The 15,425-nt window shown below is 41.1% G+C and overlaps 1 protein-coding gene across 2 annotated transcripts in view; it reads left to right on the top strand.

Annotated features, from left to right (window-relative positions):
- Window positions 1-15,425, top strand: part of CDH4 (cadherin 4) — a 701,646-nt gene that overhangs the window by 569,045 nt on the left and 117,176 nt on the right. For both annotated transcript variants that reach the window (XM_030533430.1, XM_030533429.1), the window contains exon 7: window positions 11,897-12,069. In XM_030533430.1, the coding sequence (XP_030389290.1) occupies window positions 11,897-12,069 (173 nt within the window). The remainder of the gene's footprint in view (window positions 1-11,896; window positions 12,070-15,425) is intronic.

Raw genomic sequence — 15,425 nt, 5'->3', positions numbered from 1 at the left:
TCTCATTAGTTTTGGACAAAATTAATGATACCTGCACCCTTAAAAATCTAAGCCTGTTCTCTACCAAATGAAAAAAAAGAGACCTAAAATGGATGCAATTTAAGTGTCACTCAGCAAGAGAAGAATCTGCCTCTCTCAACATGAGCCAGATTTATTCACTTCAGTCATTATTACCATTCATGATCAAATTCCACATTACTATGTATACAGTGAAATCTTGTGGGGGATCCTACCCTGCGTGAGAGTGTGTTTTTCTAATTGCATTTTCTTCCTAATCAGCATTAGAGCTAGGAAAGCATAGAAATAGCTAAAGTATCATCATCCTTAAAGGGATAACACTTAAAAACTCATCTGATTGCCTTATTAACAGAATATGATTCAGCAGTTTTCTCAGTCTTACCAGATGCATTATCGCTATGTTCATCATACAGCCGATTTAAATATCTTAATGCTGCCTCATTCTGTTCAGTTTGGGTAGAGGCTAATCTCATCCTTGCATTTTGTAAACTATTAAAAATGGCTTCATCTGACCCACCCTCTTCTCTCTTTGACACGTTGCACATAAATTTAGGACAGACAATATCTTCTTTCAAGTCTTTTGGTCAGCCATGCACCATTCTGAGATAAGAAAGTCCTCATATACAACCACATTTTACTGCTTTCCATTTTGTGTCAAAAGTGGGTAGTTATGAAATAGTTTGCTTACTTATTTTTTAGTATAGAAATAGCCATCCTAGTAGCAAGGCAGTGAATTATAGAGCTCAAGAAGAAAAAAATCCAAATCCAAAAACTCTGATACTTTTCCCTTCAAAGAAAATGGCCAAGCTGATATAAAGAAAAATTGGTTGAAATAGTCTTCTGAGACCAGTCTGGAAATAAATTGTAGCAATGCAGTAGCCCATCCACTGCAATGTTTTTACCAAACAACCTCAAATAATGTACCATATACCTATGGGAAAACATAATCAAGACACATTATTTAAAAGAATAGAAACAAATAAATTGATAGCAGTGGAGAGTTGTGAAGCATCTTGCTAACTATTCTTACAGGGGTCCTCCAGCAAGTAGTTAATAGTCAAAAACAATCAAGAATCTGGTCCTTCGTTGAATCTGCCATTTGTTTTGTGTGTGTGTGTGTGTGCGCGCGTGTGTGTGTGTAACATATTGTGCAAGAAAACTATGCAATCTACACAGTTTCACCTTGTAGACTAAAGGACAAATTTTCTGCTGATCTAACTGCATTGAAGTCAGTGAACTTTGGCCCTACCTGGTCACCTAGCATCACCAAGTCTTATCAGACAACAGCAAATGAAAATAACTAAATATGCTTGAAAAGATGGAACAGGTGTCAAACAAATCTTGCATCTTTTTTGGAGACATCCTGTGCAGCTGCTGTGACCGATCCAGCAGTTTCCTTCAATATCCTTGAAAAACCTTATTGTCTTAAGTTTGTCTCTTTGGGTCTACTGTACTAAATGCAAAGTTTATATATTATTCTGGGCCAGGATTGTATGCAGCTTCTCTAGAGGAGAGATGTGATGAGAAGCCTGAATGAACAAAGGACTATATCGAACAATGTGCCAGACACGAATGGTCTTTTCAGAAAATACATGTGTTCCTGGAAAATACCTAAGGAGAGGTTAATGCAAATCCCTCACCTCTGGTTATGCAAAAATCCAGTCTTCTGAAACTATGCCCTGTTTTTGTCTGCTGATCACCTATTACATGAGACCAATCTCATACGCCTAAGCTGTATAAAGGAAAGATTATCTATTCACTGGTGTGCCATTTCTGAGCTAAAGCTGTGAAAGCTTGTAACCACAGAAAACTCCTTTGTGTGGTTTGAAGGATTGACTCCTACCAGAGCCCTTGTTGGAACTGGGAGGAGATCTCTGGTAAGCTTATTAGCATGTTTGTAGTTTTTTAAATATGTTTCTCTGTAATGCTTTCACTGTAAGAATAAATGTGCTTGCTTATAAAGAGAGGATTTCAATAACTCGGTCCTGGGATAGGGGTTTATATAAAATTGGATGGGTGGGGTTCTGTGGCCTGCCTTGTGCAGGAGGTCAGACTAGATGATCAGATTGGTCCCTTCTGACCTATGAGTCTATGAGTCTATGAGATGTGTGGTAAGCTGTGATTGCTGGCAATTACAGCTGTTCATAACCTTTAGAGAGAAAGTAAAGCACACACATTGGCCTGCTTAGGCAGTCTGGCATGCTGAGAATATCACAGTGCAGGTAATGAACAGTGCAGGTTGGGAAAAACTGCAGTCAGGAACAAGAGAGACATGGGTCTCTGCTCAAGAGAGTTGACAGCTGAGAATCTGGGGCCCTGGAGTGGGAGCTTTTGCTGGACCATGGAGGGAAAACATTGGTACAGTTGCCCTGATATATTCTTCCAGTTCTCAATCTGTTGAATATTAGGTACCATCACTGTATCTTTTGTTTCTTTAGTTGCATTAATGGCCTCTCACATAGCTCAATTCTGCAGAGAAATGTGGATAGATTTTCTGCTGTGCACTTTAATTTCCACTCTGTTGTGAAGAAAGCCTAACACTTTTTAATTCTATTTTGGAAATTATGAAACTATATGTTATAATTGTATAAACCACTTTCTTAGTGAAAATTCAAGATACACAATGGTATTGTGCAGTATGTGTGGAGGCCCAGATTTTGTAGAGAAATGTTTGCATAATTTCACTATTTGCATATGCATTTGCCATCGGACATCTGTCTTTCTGTTTGCATGCACAGTTATAGCTGTGCAATATGTGCGTGTGCAAATTAGGCATGCAAATACATTCATGCTTTTATGCAAATTGTGTTGGTTGCTTACAGTTTTGAATATTTTGTCCTAAATCTCTCTTATTCCACTTTTTGAGTTTACTGTGAGAAGCAGGAGGTTCCATTTATTAAACTGCCTCATAAGATGAGGCTCATCCATTTGTTACTGAAGTCTGTTTTGCCTATCTTCGGGTTTTACTTCATATAACTTCTCTGTGGTGCTTTCAGTCTCACCAGGCTGCAGACTACATTCCCAAATCATACAAGAGTTAACCTCAAATCTGGCTATACCTCCGTGTGATTTGTACTCAATGCATTCATTAGTTTTCTTTCCCAAGATGTTTATTTTATTCTTCACTTCCAGATGACAGCCCCCTTTCTGATTTTTTCTATCATCTCTCTAGACCCACTTGTTCTCTTTATTCACATTAGGTTGTCTCTTTGTGCCTTGTCTGAGGTTGACAATCTGATGTCTCCAGTAATTAGGGAGTGACATCCTCTGTGAATTAGGTTAATTGCTTGAAAGGTCAAAATATGCCATTGATTACAAAAAAAATAATGGTAAAAGAGCATGCCAGGAGCTAGCAGCTACTCCCCAGGGAGTGGCATCTGAAAGAGAAGTGCTGCTTCTACTTTACTTTTCTGTCTATGTGATGCAGGATACAGTTTAGATTAGACATATTTGCAATTTATTACATCTGCAACAGAATTTCAAGCATCTGTCTCATCTCCATGCCTTGCACTTGTTCATTTAGTTGACACTATTTATTTATTTTGATGACACTACTGCATAAATTTGGTGGTTCTGATTCTCATTTTGCATTTGGGGTAATGAGAATGTAAAAATGGCTTTTTATCATCTATTTAATCCATTTTTTGTGCGCAGTTGAGCTTTAGTGTTAGATACTACAGCTGTTGTCTCTATGCTGGCCTCAAGTTTATATCTTTTAAATTGCCTCTTCTATCATCTTCACTGCTTCGCCATTTAGTAATGACAACTCTCCCTATTCTTCATTCATTACATTGATTATCCAGACAATACTTCATTGATTTGAAAATAGTTATTCTGGCATTTCAGCGGCTTCCAAGTCTTGCCTCTCCTTATTTGACTAAAATAGTAGGGGTTTTTTTTGGTTTCCTTCTTCCTCTCACAGGCTACAGCTCTGCACTCGTGTCTGTTGTCCTTTCCTATGTTTAAAACTTTGAATGATCATGGTATCTGACAAAATACAAGGAGTGAAATCCTGGCCCCATTGACATCAATGACAAGACTCCTGTTCCTTCTCCCGAGAAAGTTTTGAACTCATGAGGGTCTCTAGGTCAAAATATAATGCTTAGTTTAGCCAGGGCTATTCTGATTCTGAATTGATTTTATATGTTGTTAACTCCAAGTGGAGAAAGTACCGGACTGGACTCAGGAGATCTAGGTCCTATTCCCAGCTCTTCTTCTAGGTGACTTTAGTTGCTTCCTCACTCTGTGTCTCAGTTTCCCCATCTGTGAAATGGGGATATGGTCAGTGATCTCCCTTGTAAAACTTCTTCTAAAAATATCTTCTGATTAAAAAGTGCTATATAAGAGGTATTTTGTTTCATATTCATATGTATAAGGTTGTGTAGACGGGCTGACTCACCCCTGCTGCACCTCCTGCTGGTGACTTCCGGGAATTAGCTCTTCCAACTCCGGAGTGCCCTCTGCAAGCCTGTGATCCACCTGTCCTCTGGCCCCCGTGTCCCTCCCAGGTTCCCGGTGCCCTGTTAGCTGGGGTGCTGCCCCCAAGCAGTAACCCCTTTCTCTTTGGGTCTCCCCCTCCCAGGGGAACCCCCACCCACTATTCCCACCTCGCCTCAGTATATGGCTACTGCCAGTCATTGTCTAGCCCCTGCGCCCTGGGGCAGACTGCAGTATCAGCCTACTCATCACTGGCAAGGTTGGGTTTGGACCTGCTGCCTTGGCCTACCCCTAGGCTGCCCTCTGCAACCCCCAATACCTCTTGGCCAAATGATAGGCCGCAGCCTGGGGTTTTCCAGTCAGGAGCTCCCCAGCTCCTCTGCCTTTCCCCAGCCCTGCTCCACTCAAGTACCCTATGTTCAGCTCCCTGCAACCAGGCCCTTCTCCCTCTACAGGCAGAGGGAGCTTCCTCCTTCTGGCTTCCCTGGCCTTCTTATAAGGCTCTGTTACTCAGATTGGGGCATGGCCCCAGCTGCAGCCACTTCCCCTAATCAGCCAGAGTTTTACCTAGCCCAGTCCCAGCCCTCTGCAGGGCTTTTCCAACCCCTTCCAGGCTGGAGCGGGTGGTCCACCCCCCTGCAGGTTGTTCTCGGGTTCTGCAGTGCTTCATGAAGGACCTGAATTTTGGTGTATCAAACACAGCTGGTCACAGCCGTAATGTGCACCATTTACAGGCAAGTGTAACTCTTGCACTTATTTCAGTTGTAAAGGATCCTGGTTAAAAGTGGCAAGGCCCAAAATGTCCTACCACTGTATAAGCATGTTTTCTGCTTTCAGCTATTCCCTTGATGGTTTAAAAGAATATCAGCCCTCCAAAACAAGAGCTTCAGTGGACCTAAAGTGCCAATGCCAGATTCTCTGTGAGTTGTTGTGGCTCCATTGGTGCCTTTTCTTTACATTAAGAATCTGTCCCTCAGCGTGGAGGCTGGATGAAAATCATGCTCTTGTCCTGCAAACTGGCAGAATTTGACAAGTTGCTTCTCAGAACAAGAGTCTTCTCCATTTCACTTTTTGCTGGAATCACAATGAAATCATCAAGAAGAGGAGAACAAAGGCAAAGTGCAATTTTCATACACAAGTTCGAGATGGACAATGGACTGATTCAGCCTGGAACTGAGATTTTTCCGATGGTTGCTGCCTTCAACACTGAAGCAATATTTAAAAGTTATTATTGTAAATGGAGAAGTATTCGTGTAACTGTAGCACCCAGAGAACATATTCAGGTTTGGTATGCCGGTGTGTTCAAATATAGGTCCAGATTTTGCCATCCTTATTCTCCGAGCCATGTCTTATTCTGTAAGAGGTTTCCTTGGAATGAATGGTATTCCTTGAAGAGTATGTTGCTATTCAACATATGTAAGGGTTTGAAAATCTGACCCAGGGAGTATAAGACAGCAATTATCAGGATGCTTTTAAATGAGAAATTGTCAGTTTTAGGAGAGTATTACAAATTTTGTGCCACTTTTAAAGCATGAACTTTCCATCAGTGATCCCTTTATTCTTCTGCCAAACATTGGTATGTAGAGCATTCACTACATGAGCTTTGCAATTTGTGGGGGGGAAATAAGGAGGAAGGGGAGGATTCCATCCATTCAAAGCCATTATTAACTTGGGTTAATGAAGATCTAATGTAATATGTTCATCACTACATGTCTGCAGATAATGATTCATTCCTTTTCTATGGGGAGATGATTAAATTAAGTATCTTGTAAGACAAAATTAGACTGAGAAGGTTAACCAACCTTTAATGATTCTGCAACATTTACCAGCCATTTAAAACCATAAACTGTAAGACACAGCTCAATAAAGAATTAACGTTATCCCTGAAAACCGCATGAAGTTTTAGCGTGTCTGTTTCTACACAAGAACAGACAGGGTGGGGGTTATTTTATGTACTTATTTATTGCATTGGTATGAGGCATAAAGGACAGAGTGGAAGGCTTTTTGTTTTCTGATAAATGCCCCATTAACTCTGCATTAAGTCTAACTAATAAACATCAGTCTTGTTTTTACCTAGCTTAGAATAGAGGTAGTTATGATGCAATTGTAACACGAAAGTATTAGAGGCCATCTTTTCAAAGAGGTCTGAGTGCGACTGTTCTTAGATTTTGGTTGCACAATTATAAATCTTAACACTGTGAAAACCCAATCTTTACTGCACAGAAATGAGGTTGCACAGATGTGAGAGAGATCAGAAGTTGAAGACAAAGGGAAAGCGAGAGCAGCAATTAGTCTGCAGTTCTTTATTGTTAACATCTGAGCCAGAAAGAATCCACCTTGCCAGTCAGGTCCTAGGATGACTTTGCAGAGCTAAACATTTGGGTGCATGCATGTATTTAGGGATACAAATATAATCTTTTTTTTTAATTTTATTTTTCCTTATCAAATGGGTATGTACAGTATGATCTTGAGTCACTGAGATACAAAGAACCCCACAAAGCCAGTTTTACATAGTAACTTTTCAATGCAGAACTGTACTTTAGTAATCATTTCCAAACCAAACAATCTTAGGACTTGGGGAAGTTAATGCCAAGTCTCTAGGATATGAATATGAAGCATAAAAGCTATTCCGCACTAACCCCCTGTGTAGAAACTCTCATTCTGCACTAAGTGGATTAATCATCTTTACCAGCCCCCGCTCCTCTGGACATAATATATTCTGTAAGGCTCTATCTTGCACTTAATGGTTTCTTTATCACTTCCTCTAATCGTTTGCACATCCCACAGAAAGCCCAATCAATCTGAAGGGGACGTTTTCACATAGTGACACTCATAGGGTATGTCTAGGCAGGGGCTGGAGATGTAATTTTTAGCTCAGGAAAACATACCCATGCTTGCTCTGATCAATCAGTGTAGTCATTGCAGCATTAGCAGTGGGACAGGATAGCTGCCCTGAGTATGTGCCCAGGGTGTCAGATGGAATCATACTTGGGCAGCTAGCTTGCACCTGCTGCTTGCGCTGCCATGGCTGCATTGCTATTTTTAGCATGCTAGCTCAGTCAGAGCTAGTGTGGGTATGTCTACTGAGCTGGAATTACCCCATCAGATCTAGCGTACGCATACCCTCTGTCTCAGGTAGGCAGGAGATAAGGGCAATGGATGCCTTCCTATTTCATATATTCAACTGTCATCTGGTTGAAATAAATTTGCATTACTTGACAAAGTAATGTCCAGAAGGCTGCATTTGTTGTAAAATGGAAGGCATGCACTCTCAGGTTCAGATTCTTGGTATCTTCTTTTTAATGGTAGATCAGCTATGCCATGTCATATGTTAACTTTGACTCAGTTGAGATATGAACTTGGCACATTAGTTTTGAAGAGCTAATGTACAGTACTCTTGTCAGCACTGTCTGTGCATGATAATTCAATCAGTTGCTTGGGAGAGTTCAACAGGTGTAACAAACTTGATTTAATATTGACATGATTTACTAGGTGGTATATTTTATTTAATAGATATTGTACCTGAAGTGATAGGAAATGTTTCTATTTCAACAGGTAATCTACTGGTATTCATAGGTTATGTGTAAATTTTAGTGCAGTTATATCAAATACATCTTTCAGATGACGTGTTTCAGCGTGTGATACACTACCTGGGTTTGGGCAATCTTCCGTGCTTCATCAGCTCATGTGTTCTCTTTTAATGAGGTCTGGCTTGTTCATTGTGTTCTTGCACTTGCTCTTCCGATCAGAAGTGCACTCAGTTCATGCCTATACCGTGCTTTGCAGAAGTACAGTGCTGAGTAGTCGTATTAATTATCAGAAACCCATGACAGCTTCAAATCCTGTCTTGGGTTACGAGGAAAAATGGTTTGGTCGTCTCATTCTAGCCCTGCATCTTAAAAACCAACTTGTAATTCATCATGGCTGGCAGTGGCTGACCCAGAAGTGGAACAGTCAGGCTTGCAACACTTTAGCAAGGCTGTTTGGAACAGCTTTCACAGTGTCCGTCCATGACATCAGGTGGATAAGACCTGTTGGATGATAATGGCCATTTCTTTGCATGCACAGTGGCACACGGCCAGCACTGTTAGTCTGTTATTTTCATTTCTGCTCAATTCAAACACATCACTATATGGGCTAGATTGGGCTCTCCTCACATTGGTGAATCCTTACTCATATGAATAGCCCCATTAACATCAGTAGGAATCCTCACCTGAGTAAGGGCTGTACAGTCTAGCCCTGTATATGTGCCTAGATACTGCGATGAGTACTGTAGAAATAGATATATTTTATTTCAATTTAAAATATACAAACAAGTATCCCTATGCAAAATATGTAGATGAGCTGACAGTAGTTAGATTTGCAATCACAAAGATGCCCAGTACCAAAGCAGCTTATGCCCATCCCACTCCACCTAGATTTATACAGAATATGTGTGTGTGTGTGTGTGTGTTTATGCTATTCACTTCAGCAGGCCATATTTTAACAATGTACCTTTTTTTAACTGAACGCTACAGTACCCTGAGAAGGTGTCCAGCAAGAGCTGTGTCCTGGTTAAGATGGAGTAAATATGTATAATACTGATTACAGAATACACACAATAATGGTAAAATTGTCACCTGCCGTTAAGACAGTGCACCTTTGCACATGGGTCACAGCATGGAGAGCAGAGCAGATTCTATAAAGCTGTTCCTCTCCTCCAACAGAGCCAGGCAGGAATTAAGTGGGCAGGTGAAGAGAATGGGTACATTGGTTGCACCCATCCACATACCAGGCAGCAGAGCAGAGACGGCATAGAGGGGGAAATAATCCGCTACTAATGTATACTAGGTATTGGATGATGGAATGCTATCAGCTTACTTCCTTCTTGGAGCAAAGAGGGAACCAGGGAAGGAAGTGTGACTTTCTCAAAATCTACAGAACCCACCCCAGCTACTTGCCACCCTTACATGTGGTAACTTGTTATGCTACACGCTAGGCATTAATGTCAACTTCCTCAAACCCTTTTTGCTTCCTGCTAATTTGGATCTCACAATGGAAAATTATCATATTCACACATGAGAATCAGAGCACATTGCAGCAAGAGCCACAGCTGCTTGGTTCTCGGTTCACATCATAAGAGGCATTTAATGTGTCTTTTGTGTCCTTATGAGGTGCAGGTCAAGGACAATTGATATAATCGGTTTTCTAGAACTGCAATGTATAAAATGTTATTTTATTAGTCAAAGTGCTGCATCAAGGGAAACAAGAGTGAAGGGAAAGAAAAGCCATGAGGCCCAATCCTACAAAGCCTCACCTGAGTTGTCATTCTTCTTCACAGGAGCTGTCTCAAAGAGAACAATGGAATTACTCACATGAGTAAGAATTTGCAGAGTCTGGGACTTTGTAAATTCCTGCACCTAGGCATCTCTCACTAATATGAAAGAATCTCTTTTGCTTCCTATCGGCAACGTAGTGTACCAAACAACTTTTATTTTTGAACTGTTATGTTTTCTTACACCAAAATCTAAATCATAAAATTTGTTTCTCTAGAGCCTGGTGTTTTGGATTCATGAGTGTATTACAGTGTGTATTATAACTCCTAAAATAGATTTTATTTTCTCTTCCATTTTCATTAACCATAAGTTTTGACATTCTGCTCAGAGATTATTATCTCTATGGAATGCATTAAGATAACATAAATTTCAAATCAAACATCTTGTGCAACATGTTTTCTATTGAAATTTCTCCTATTAGGTATTTATCTAAGGATGGATTCTTTGCTTGTATCAGTTTTCTCATCATTACTGTTTTTACAGGAGAAAAAAAGGGAATGCTACAAGAGAAAGGAGAACAAATCATAACTCATGCAATCTTATTCCAAGTCAATGTTGCTTTCCTCAGCCCAAGTTTATTGATCAGAAAAATGTGAAGGTTGTTGAATACTTTGTTCTCATTTCACAGATGAGGGCCAGGCTTATTGCAGAAAAATAGGACTTGCATGTATCACAGGAATTTGCCTTACACATTTTTTAAAAAGCTAAAATAGCAAAATTCACAGGGATCTGCAGTACCATAGAGAACAAAGGCAGCTTGGTTGTGCAAGCTGGAAAGAGTACTGTAGGACTATGTGCACCTGCACAAGGATGTTGGGGAGCTTCCTGCTGGCACCCCCAAAGGTGGTAGCTATCCAAAAGTGGGGAAAAGCAGTGTGATTAACTGTGGCACACGCTCCGGTGGCTAGTATAGCTGGCTGAGTTCAGAAGGGCATGCGTGCTGCCGGCATTGAAAGAATGCCCATTTAGAGTGAGCTGGAATCCCTGCTGAGACCCCTGAGTGCGCCTCATCCAGTGTGGGCCATGGATTGCCAGTCATAATCTGTCCCTCACTATGCATGACTCTCAAATGAGCAGTGTAATAGCGATGCCGTCCATTTTTCTACTGATTTTTGTTTGTTGCTGTGGCCAGTAAAATTGGTCCAGCCCTGCTTTCCCCTTTCTCTTGTTTGGGTACCGTATCATCAGTTATATATATTATTGCAGATCATTATTTGTAAGCAGTGTGTGCCCATCTTTTAAGTCATTCTTTCCACCCAATAATAACAAATGTTAGGCTGCGGTGCATCAGCTATTGGGGAGGTGGGGGGTCATAAGACCATGCAGCTGCAGGAGTCCATCCAATCAAGCAACATCCTTTACCATCATAATGATAATTTCCCTCTTTAACAGAACACCCTGCTGCCAAACTCCAGTGGTAATAAGCCTGTCATTGTGCTCCTAGCAATATCTGGAAAATAGGCTTTTTGCAAGGCAAATGAAGAAGCTGATGATTAGCAAGAAACAAACCAACGATTCAATACATTGCTGGCCACACATACCAAACCACTGATTTCCCTCCCTGCTGGGCAGCAGCTGTTTGGTTTGCTCTGCAGATAAGCCTTGTTTCTGCCCTGAAGTGGTGCTGGCACTGGAGGGATGGATTCTTTTATTGCAGGATTTGCAGGCACGGGACAAGCCATGCTGTAGTGGTGCATGTTGGTGGATCCTTCTGTAGTTGCTGAGAACCCTGGAAGACCTTGTGCTGCTAAATTCTAGAAAAAGTCTCAATAGCAAGGTAACTGGGCTTATTTTTGGAAGGCGAAATCTATACCTCTGGGAGAAGGCACAGGAAGCTGCAGAGGGCAAGTGTTGCCTTAAAACATACAATCCTTTGAAAAAACTATAAGGCTGGAGTTAATAATGAAACAGGGGAAGCTTGGTTCTATATGATCATTGTCTTTCCAACGTATCCAATCCAAACAGGAATAGTATTTTCACAATATGCTTCTTGGGTAATTAGGTAGATTTCAAATGTGATGTTCTTGCCTATAACATTTCTGAATGAAGTGCAGGTTTCCAACTCACCAACAGCGCATTATGGCCGACTGAAAAGGTATTGATGTTTTGTTTTCTCTTGTTTCAAGGGACCTATGTGATGACGGTGACTGCAAATGATGCTGATGATAGTACTACAGCCAATGGGATGGTGAGATACCGGATTGTGACTCAGACCCCACAGAGTCCGTCACAAAATATGTTTACCATTAATAGTGAAACAGGAGACATTGTCACAGTGGCTGCTGGACTTGACAGAGAGGTGAGTTTAAAGGAAAAAAATATAGATGTTTCTGGTTGTCACTGATTTACTGAACTGTAAAATCCAGATTCAGATTTACACCCAAATTTTCTAAAGTTTGGAGCCATTTGTATTCAGAGTGAAGCCATGAGGTTCAGATCTGGATGTGACTTGCACAAAGTCCAGAGCTGGGGATCTTCGGGTTCTGGTTTGGGCCTTTTGTCCTAATCGTCAGCAGTCTATGAAATTGTGGGATAGTCTTAAAAGTTTAAAAAGCCTTATCCCTGGATAACTTAAACGAAGCCATGGAAAATAAACTGTAGAGAACAGTCCTTCACCAGCAGGGGGATGAACAAAGGTCTTTCCCATCTCTACCTTCTACGGGACTTTACATTTTATCACTGGAAACAATTAGAGCACCATTGTGAACAATTTCTTAAATATAATGCTAGATCCCAAACATTACTTCATTATCGGGCATTAAAAAATGCACCCACTAGTTAGTGTTAGAGAACCAGCGTGGTCCCCACTTAATCGTGGTTATGTTGACAACATTAGGAAAATGTCTACTGCTGTATATTAAGGCACGTGTGCTTTTGTTCCGAGAAGCACTCTTCTCTAAATAGATCTTCTTGCTGTCATTATAGAATATGCAAATGTTCCAAATGGAAAAAAACTATGTTAAATCATAAAAACTACACTCCACCAGCACAGATTAGCTAAAGTGAGTCTCACAAGCCCCCTCCCTCCACCTTCTTTGGAAACGCACTTCTTATTAGATAAAGTCATGGTGAATCTAATGGTAGGCTTTCCAACCTCTCACATTAAAAATGATCAGATTAGCATAAATGCTAGGATTTCCTGTCCCCAGAATCAGTCACTAAGTGGAACAGAAAAGGAAGTGGAATTTCTTGCCCCTAAATTAAAACCAACTGGGTTAGCCTGGGCAGTGGAGATTCCTGTCCTCAAAATCCATTCTGACTAGCTGATGGTGGAGGAAGAATTTATGCCATGTCTTTTTCTCCATCGTCCCATGATTGGTTGGGTTATCACCTTTCAAATGTCAAACACGGCAGTCTTATTTTCTGAACTATATAAAAGTGATTGGTAGTGCTAGTTGTTTACTGTACTGTGATATCCCACTGATAATATGATGAACACTCTAAAAAAACACAACAGGATCCACACCCTGCTATAGTTAAATTTACCAAGGTATTCATGGTTTTCTCCATTTTAAATCTAGGTGGCAGTACCACAGTGGTAAATATTGCAGTGCAAGTCCAGTGTACCATGTTTTTAATGAATGCCTTCCAAAAATGAGTTCAATTATCATCTTTTTCCTCCCTTAACTATGCAACCCATTTGTCTGTCTGGATAGAGACTAAGCTGGTAAGAGATCCATTCAAAGGACTGGTGAACTGATTGGTTATCTGAGATGCCAAAATTGTAGGCATGGGAGGATGCTGAAATTTTCCATCACTGTTTCTCCATTTCATTCAGTCACTACAAGCTGCATTCACTGTGTGTCAAGGCATCTAGGTTCCAATGCACTCTGTTGAGAGTTGGCTACTGAACGCTTTACTGCCAGTGTTTCAGTCAAATACCTCAGGCTGCCTTTTGCTTCAAGGCTACACTGAGGCTTCAGGGTTCCATGCCGCTTCCATGCATTTCAGTTAGCCTGGGAGCGGAAATCCTAAACGGAGCCTCAGAGCAAGGGAAGGTGGCCACTGGTGAACACGCAGAACTGGATAGAAACATTGACAGCAGCAGGCACAAGAGGGCCCCTGTGGCAGTCAGAAAGATTTGGAATAGAAACAGGGGGTGCTGGATGGAGCTGGCACAGAACTGGGGCTCCCCCAAGGCGCAGCCTCAGCTAGTGCTGACCCTGAGGGAGAAGGCTCAATGAAACTGCTGTCTGTGGAGCTGGTCAGATGAAAGAAGAACTTTCAAGAGATTGGATGTGAAGACAGGAAACAGAGCTGAGGAAAAAATACAGCACTGTGGTTTGCCTCTTCCACAGTCTGATCTAGGCGACTTTGCAAACATGACAGCAGGCATTTCCACGCTCCCTCTATTTACACAATCAGAAACTTAACTGAATCATGAGCAGACAGCTTATCCCAGGCAATGCAGGAGCCTGTTGCAGATTTGTGGTAGAAGAGAAGTTATAGGCAGCATAGGAATCACTAGTAGCCCTCCTAGGAATGACAGGACAGCAACCAGGTACCCAAAGTTGGATCCTAAATCCTAAGGACGAAATCCTGTGGAAATCAGTGGCAAAACTCCAGTTGTCCTACTGACTTTTAGGTCTTAGAGGTCCTAGTTTTTTTAGTAATTTCAGTGGCTTAGGGCCAGGGGTGCAAGGCAAAGGAAGAGCAAATCAACTTAAAAACTCACTGGCCAAAACAATCAAAAAAACAAAGGCAGAATCTTTGCTTCCCACCCCCCACCTTTATCAGCTAGCACAGAGATGGGAAAACTTTTTGGCCCAAGGGCCACATTGGGGTTGCAAAACTGTATGGAGGGCTGGGTAGGGAAGGCTGTGCCTCCCCAAACAGCCTGGTGCCCACGTCCTTTCCTCCTCCTCCCACTTTCTGCCCCTCTCAGAATCTCCAACCCATCCAACACCCACTGCTCTGTAAATGTAACTGTCTGAGCCTTAGTATAGATGAGAATCAGGCTCATATTCGAGGTCTAACACCACCTTGCATTGGATAAAATAGTTAAACATGAGTGGTAAAGGTGAGATGGAGAAGGCATTTTAGCTTATCTGGTTCAGCATTTCTGTTGCCTGAATGTTCCCTACATTATATTTTTAGTGCTCTCTCAGAGCCTTCATTTAAATATTAATATTGATAAATACTGGCTTCTTGGCAATATGTAGATAAATAGATTACATTTTTTTAGTCGCCAATAAATGATCAGCTTTGCAACTCAGTTTGTGTCGTGTGCAGTCTTTCATCTGACTATCAAGATGGAAGACCTGCAAGAAATCCATTTTGAGGCACATTCTGGTAATTTAAAGCCACGTATAAACTCTGATTTCTCACAAACTGAGGAGGAAATTAAAAACTCGGCCTCTAAATGTGCCTGACATTGAAGATAGCAAAATGAAAAGCAAAGGTATTAAAATATTGATGGCTTTAAAGTTATCTTACCTGGTTCCCATTAATCTGGATGTAAATATGGTTACAAAGCTCTGTGTCCATTCATTCATTATGACTGTGCTTAATTGAATGGATCCCCAAGGAAGATAAAGAAAATTGGACTGCACTTCATAAAAATTATTAGAGGACAGTTTAGCAACAGTCTGATTTAAACTCCTGCCTGCAAAAGGGTAAGAAATGCCAAAGGTGGAAGAAAAGAGCATCTATCCC

Source organism: Gopherus evgoodei, chromosome 14, assembly GCF_007399415.2.
Source record: "Gopherus evgoodei ecotype Sinaloan lineage chromosome 14, rGopEvg1_v1.p, whole genome shotgun sequence".
NCBI lineage: Eukaryota > Metazoa > Chordata > Testudines > Testudinidae > Gopherus > Gopherus evgoodei.
Note: the sequence above shows the minus strand (reverse complement) of the source record. Positions and strands in the feature narration are given on the sequence as shown.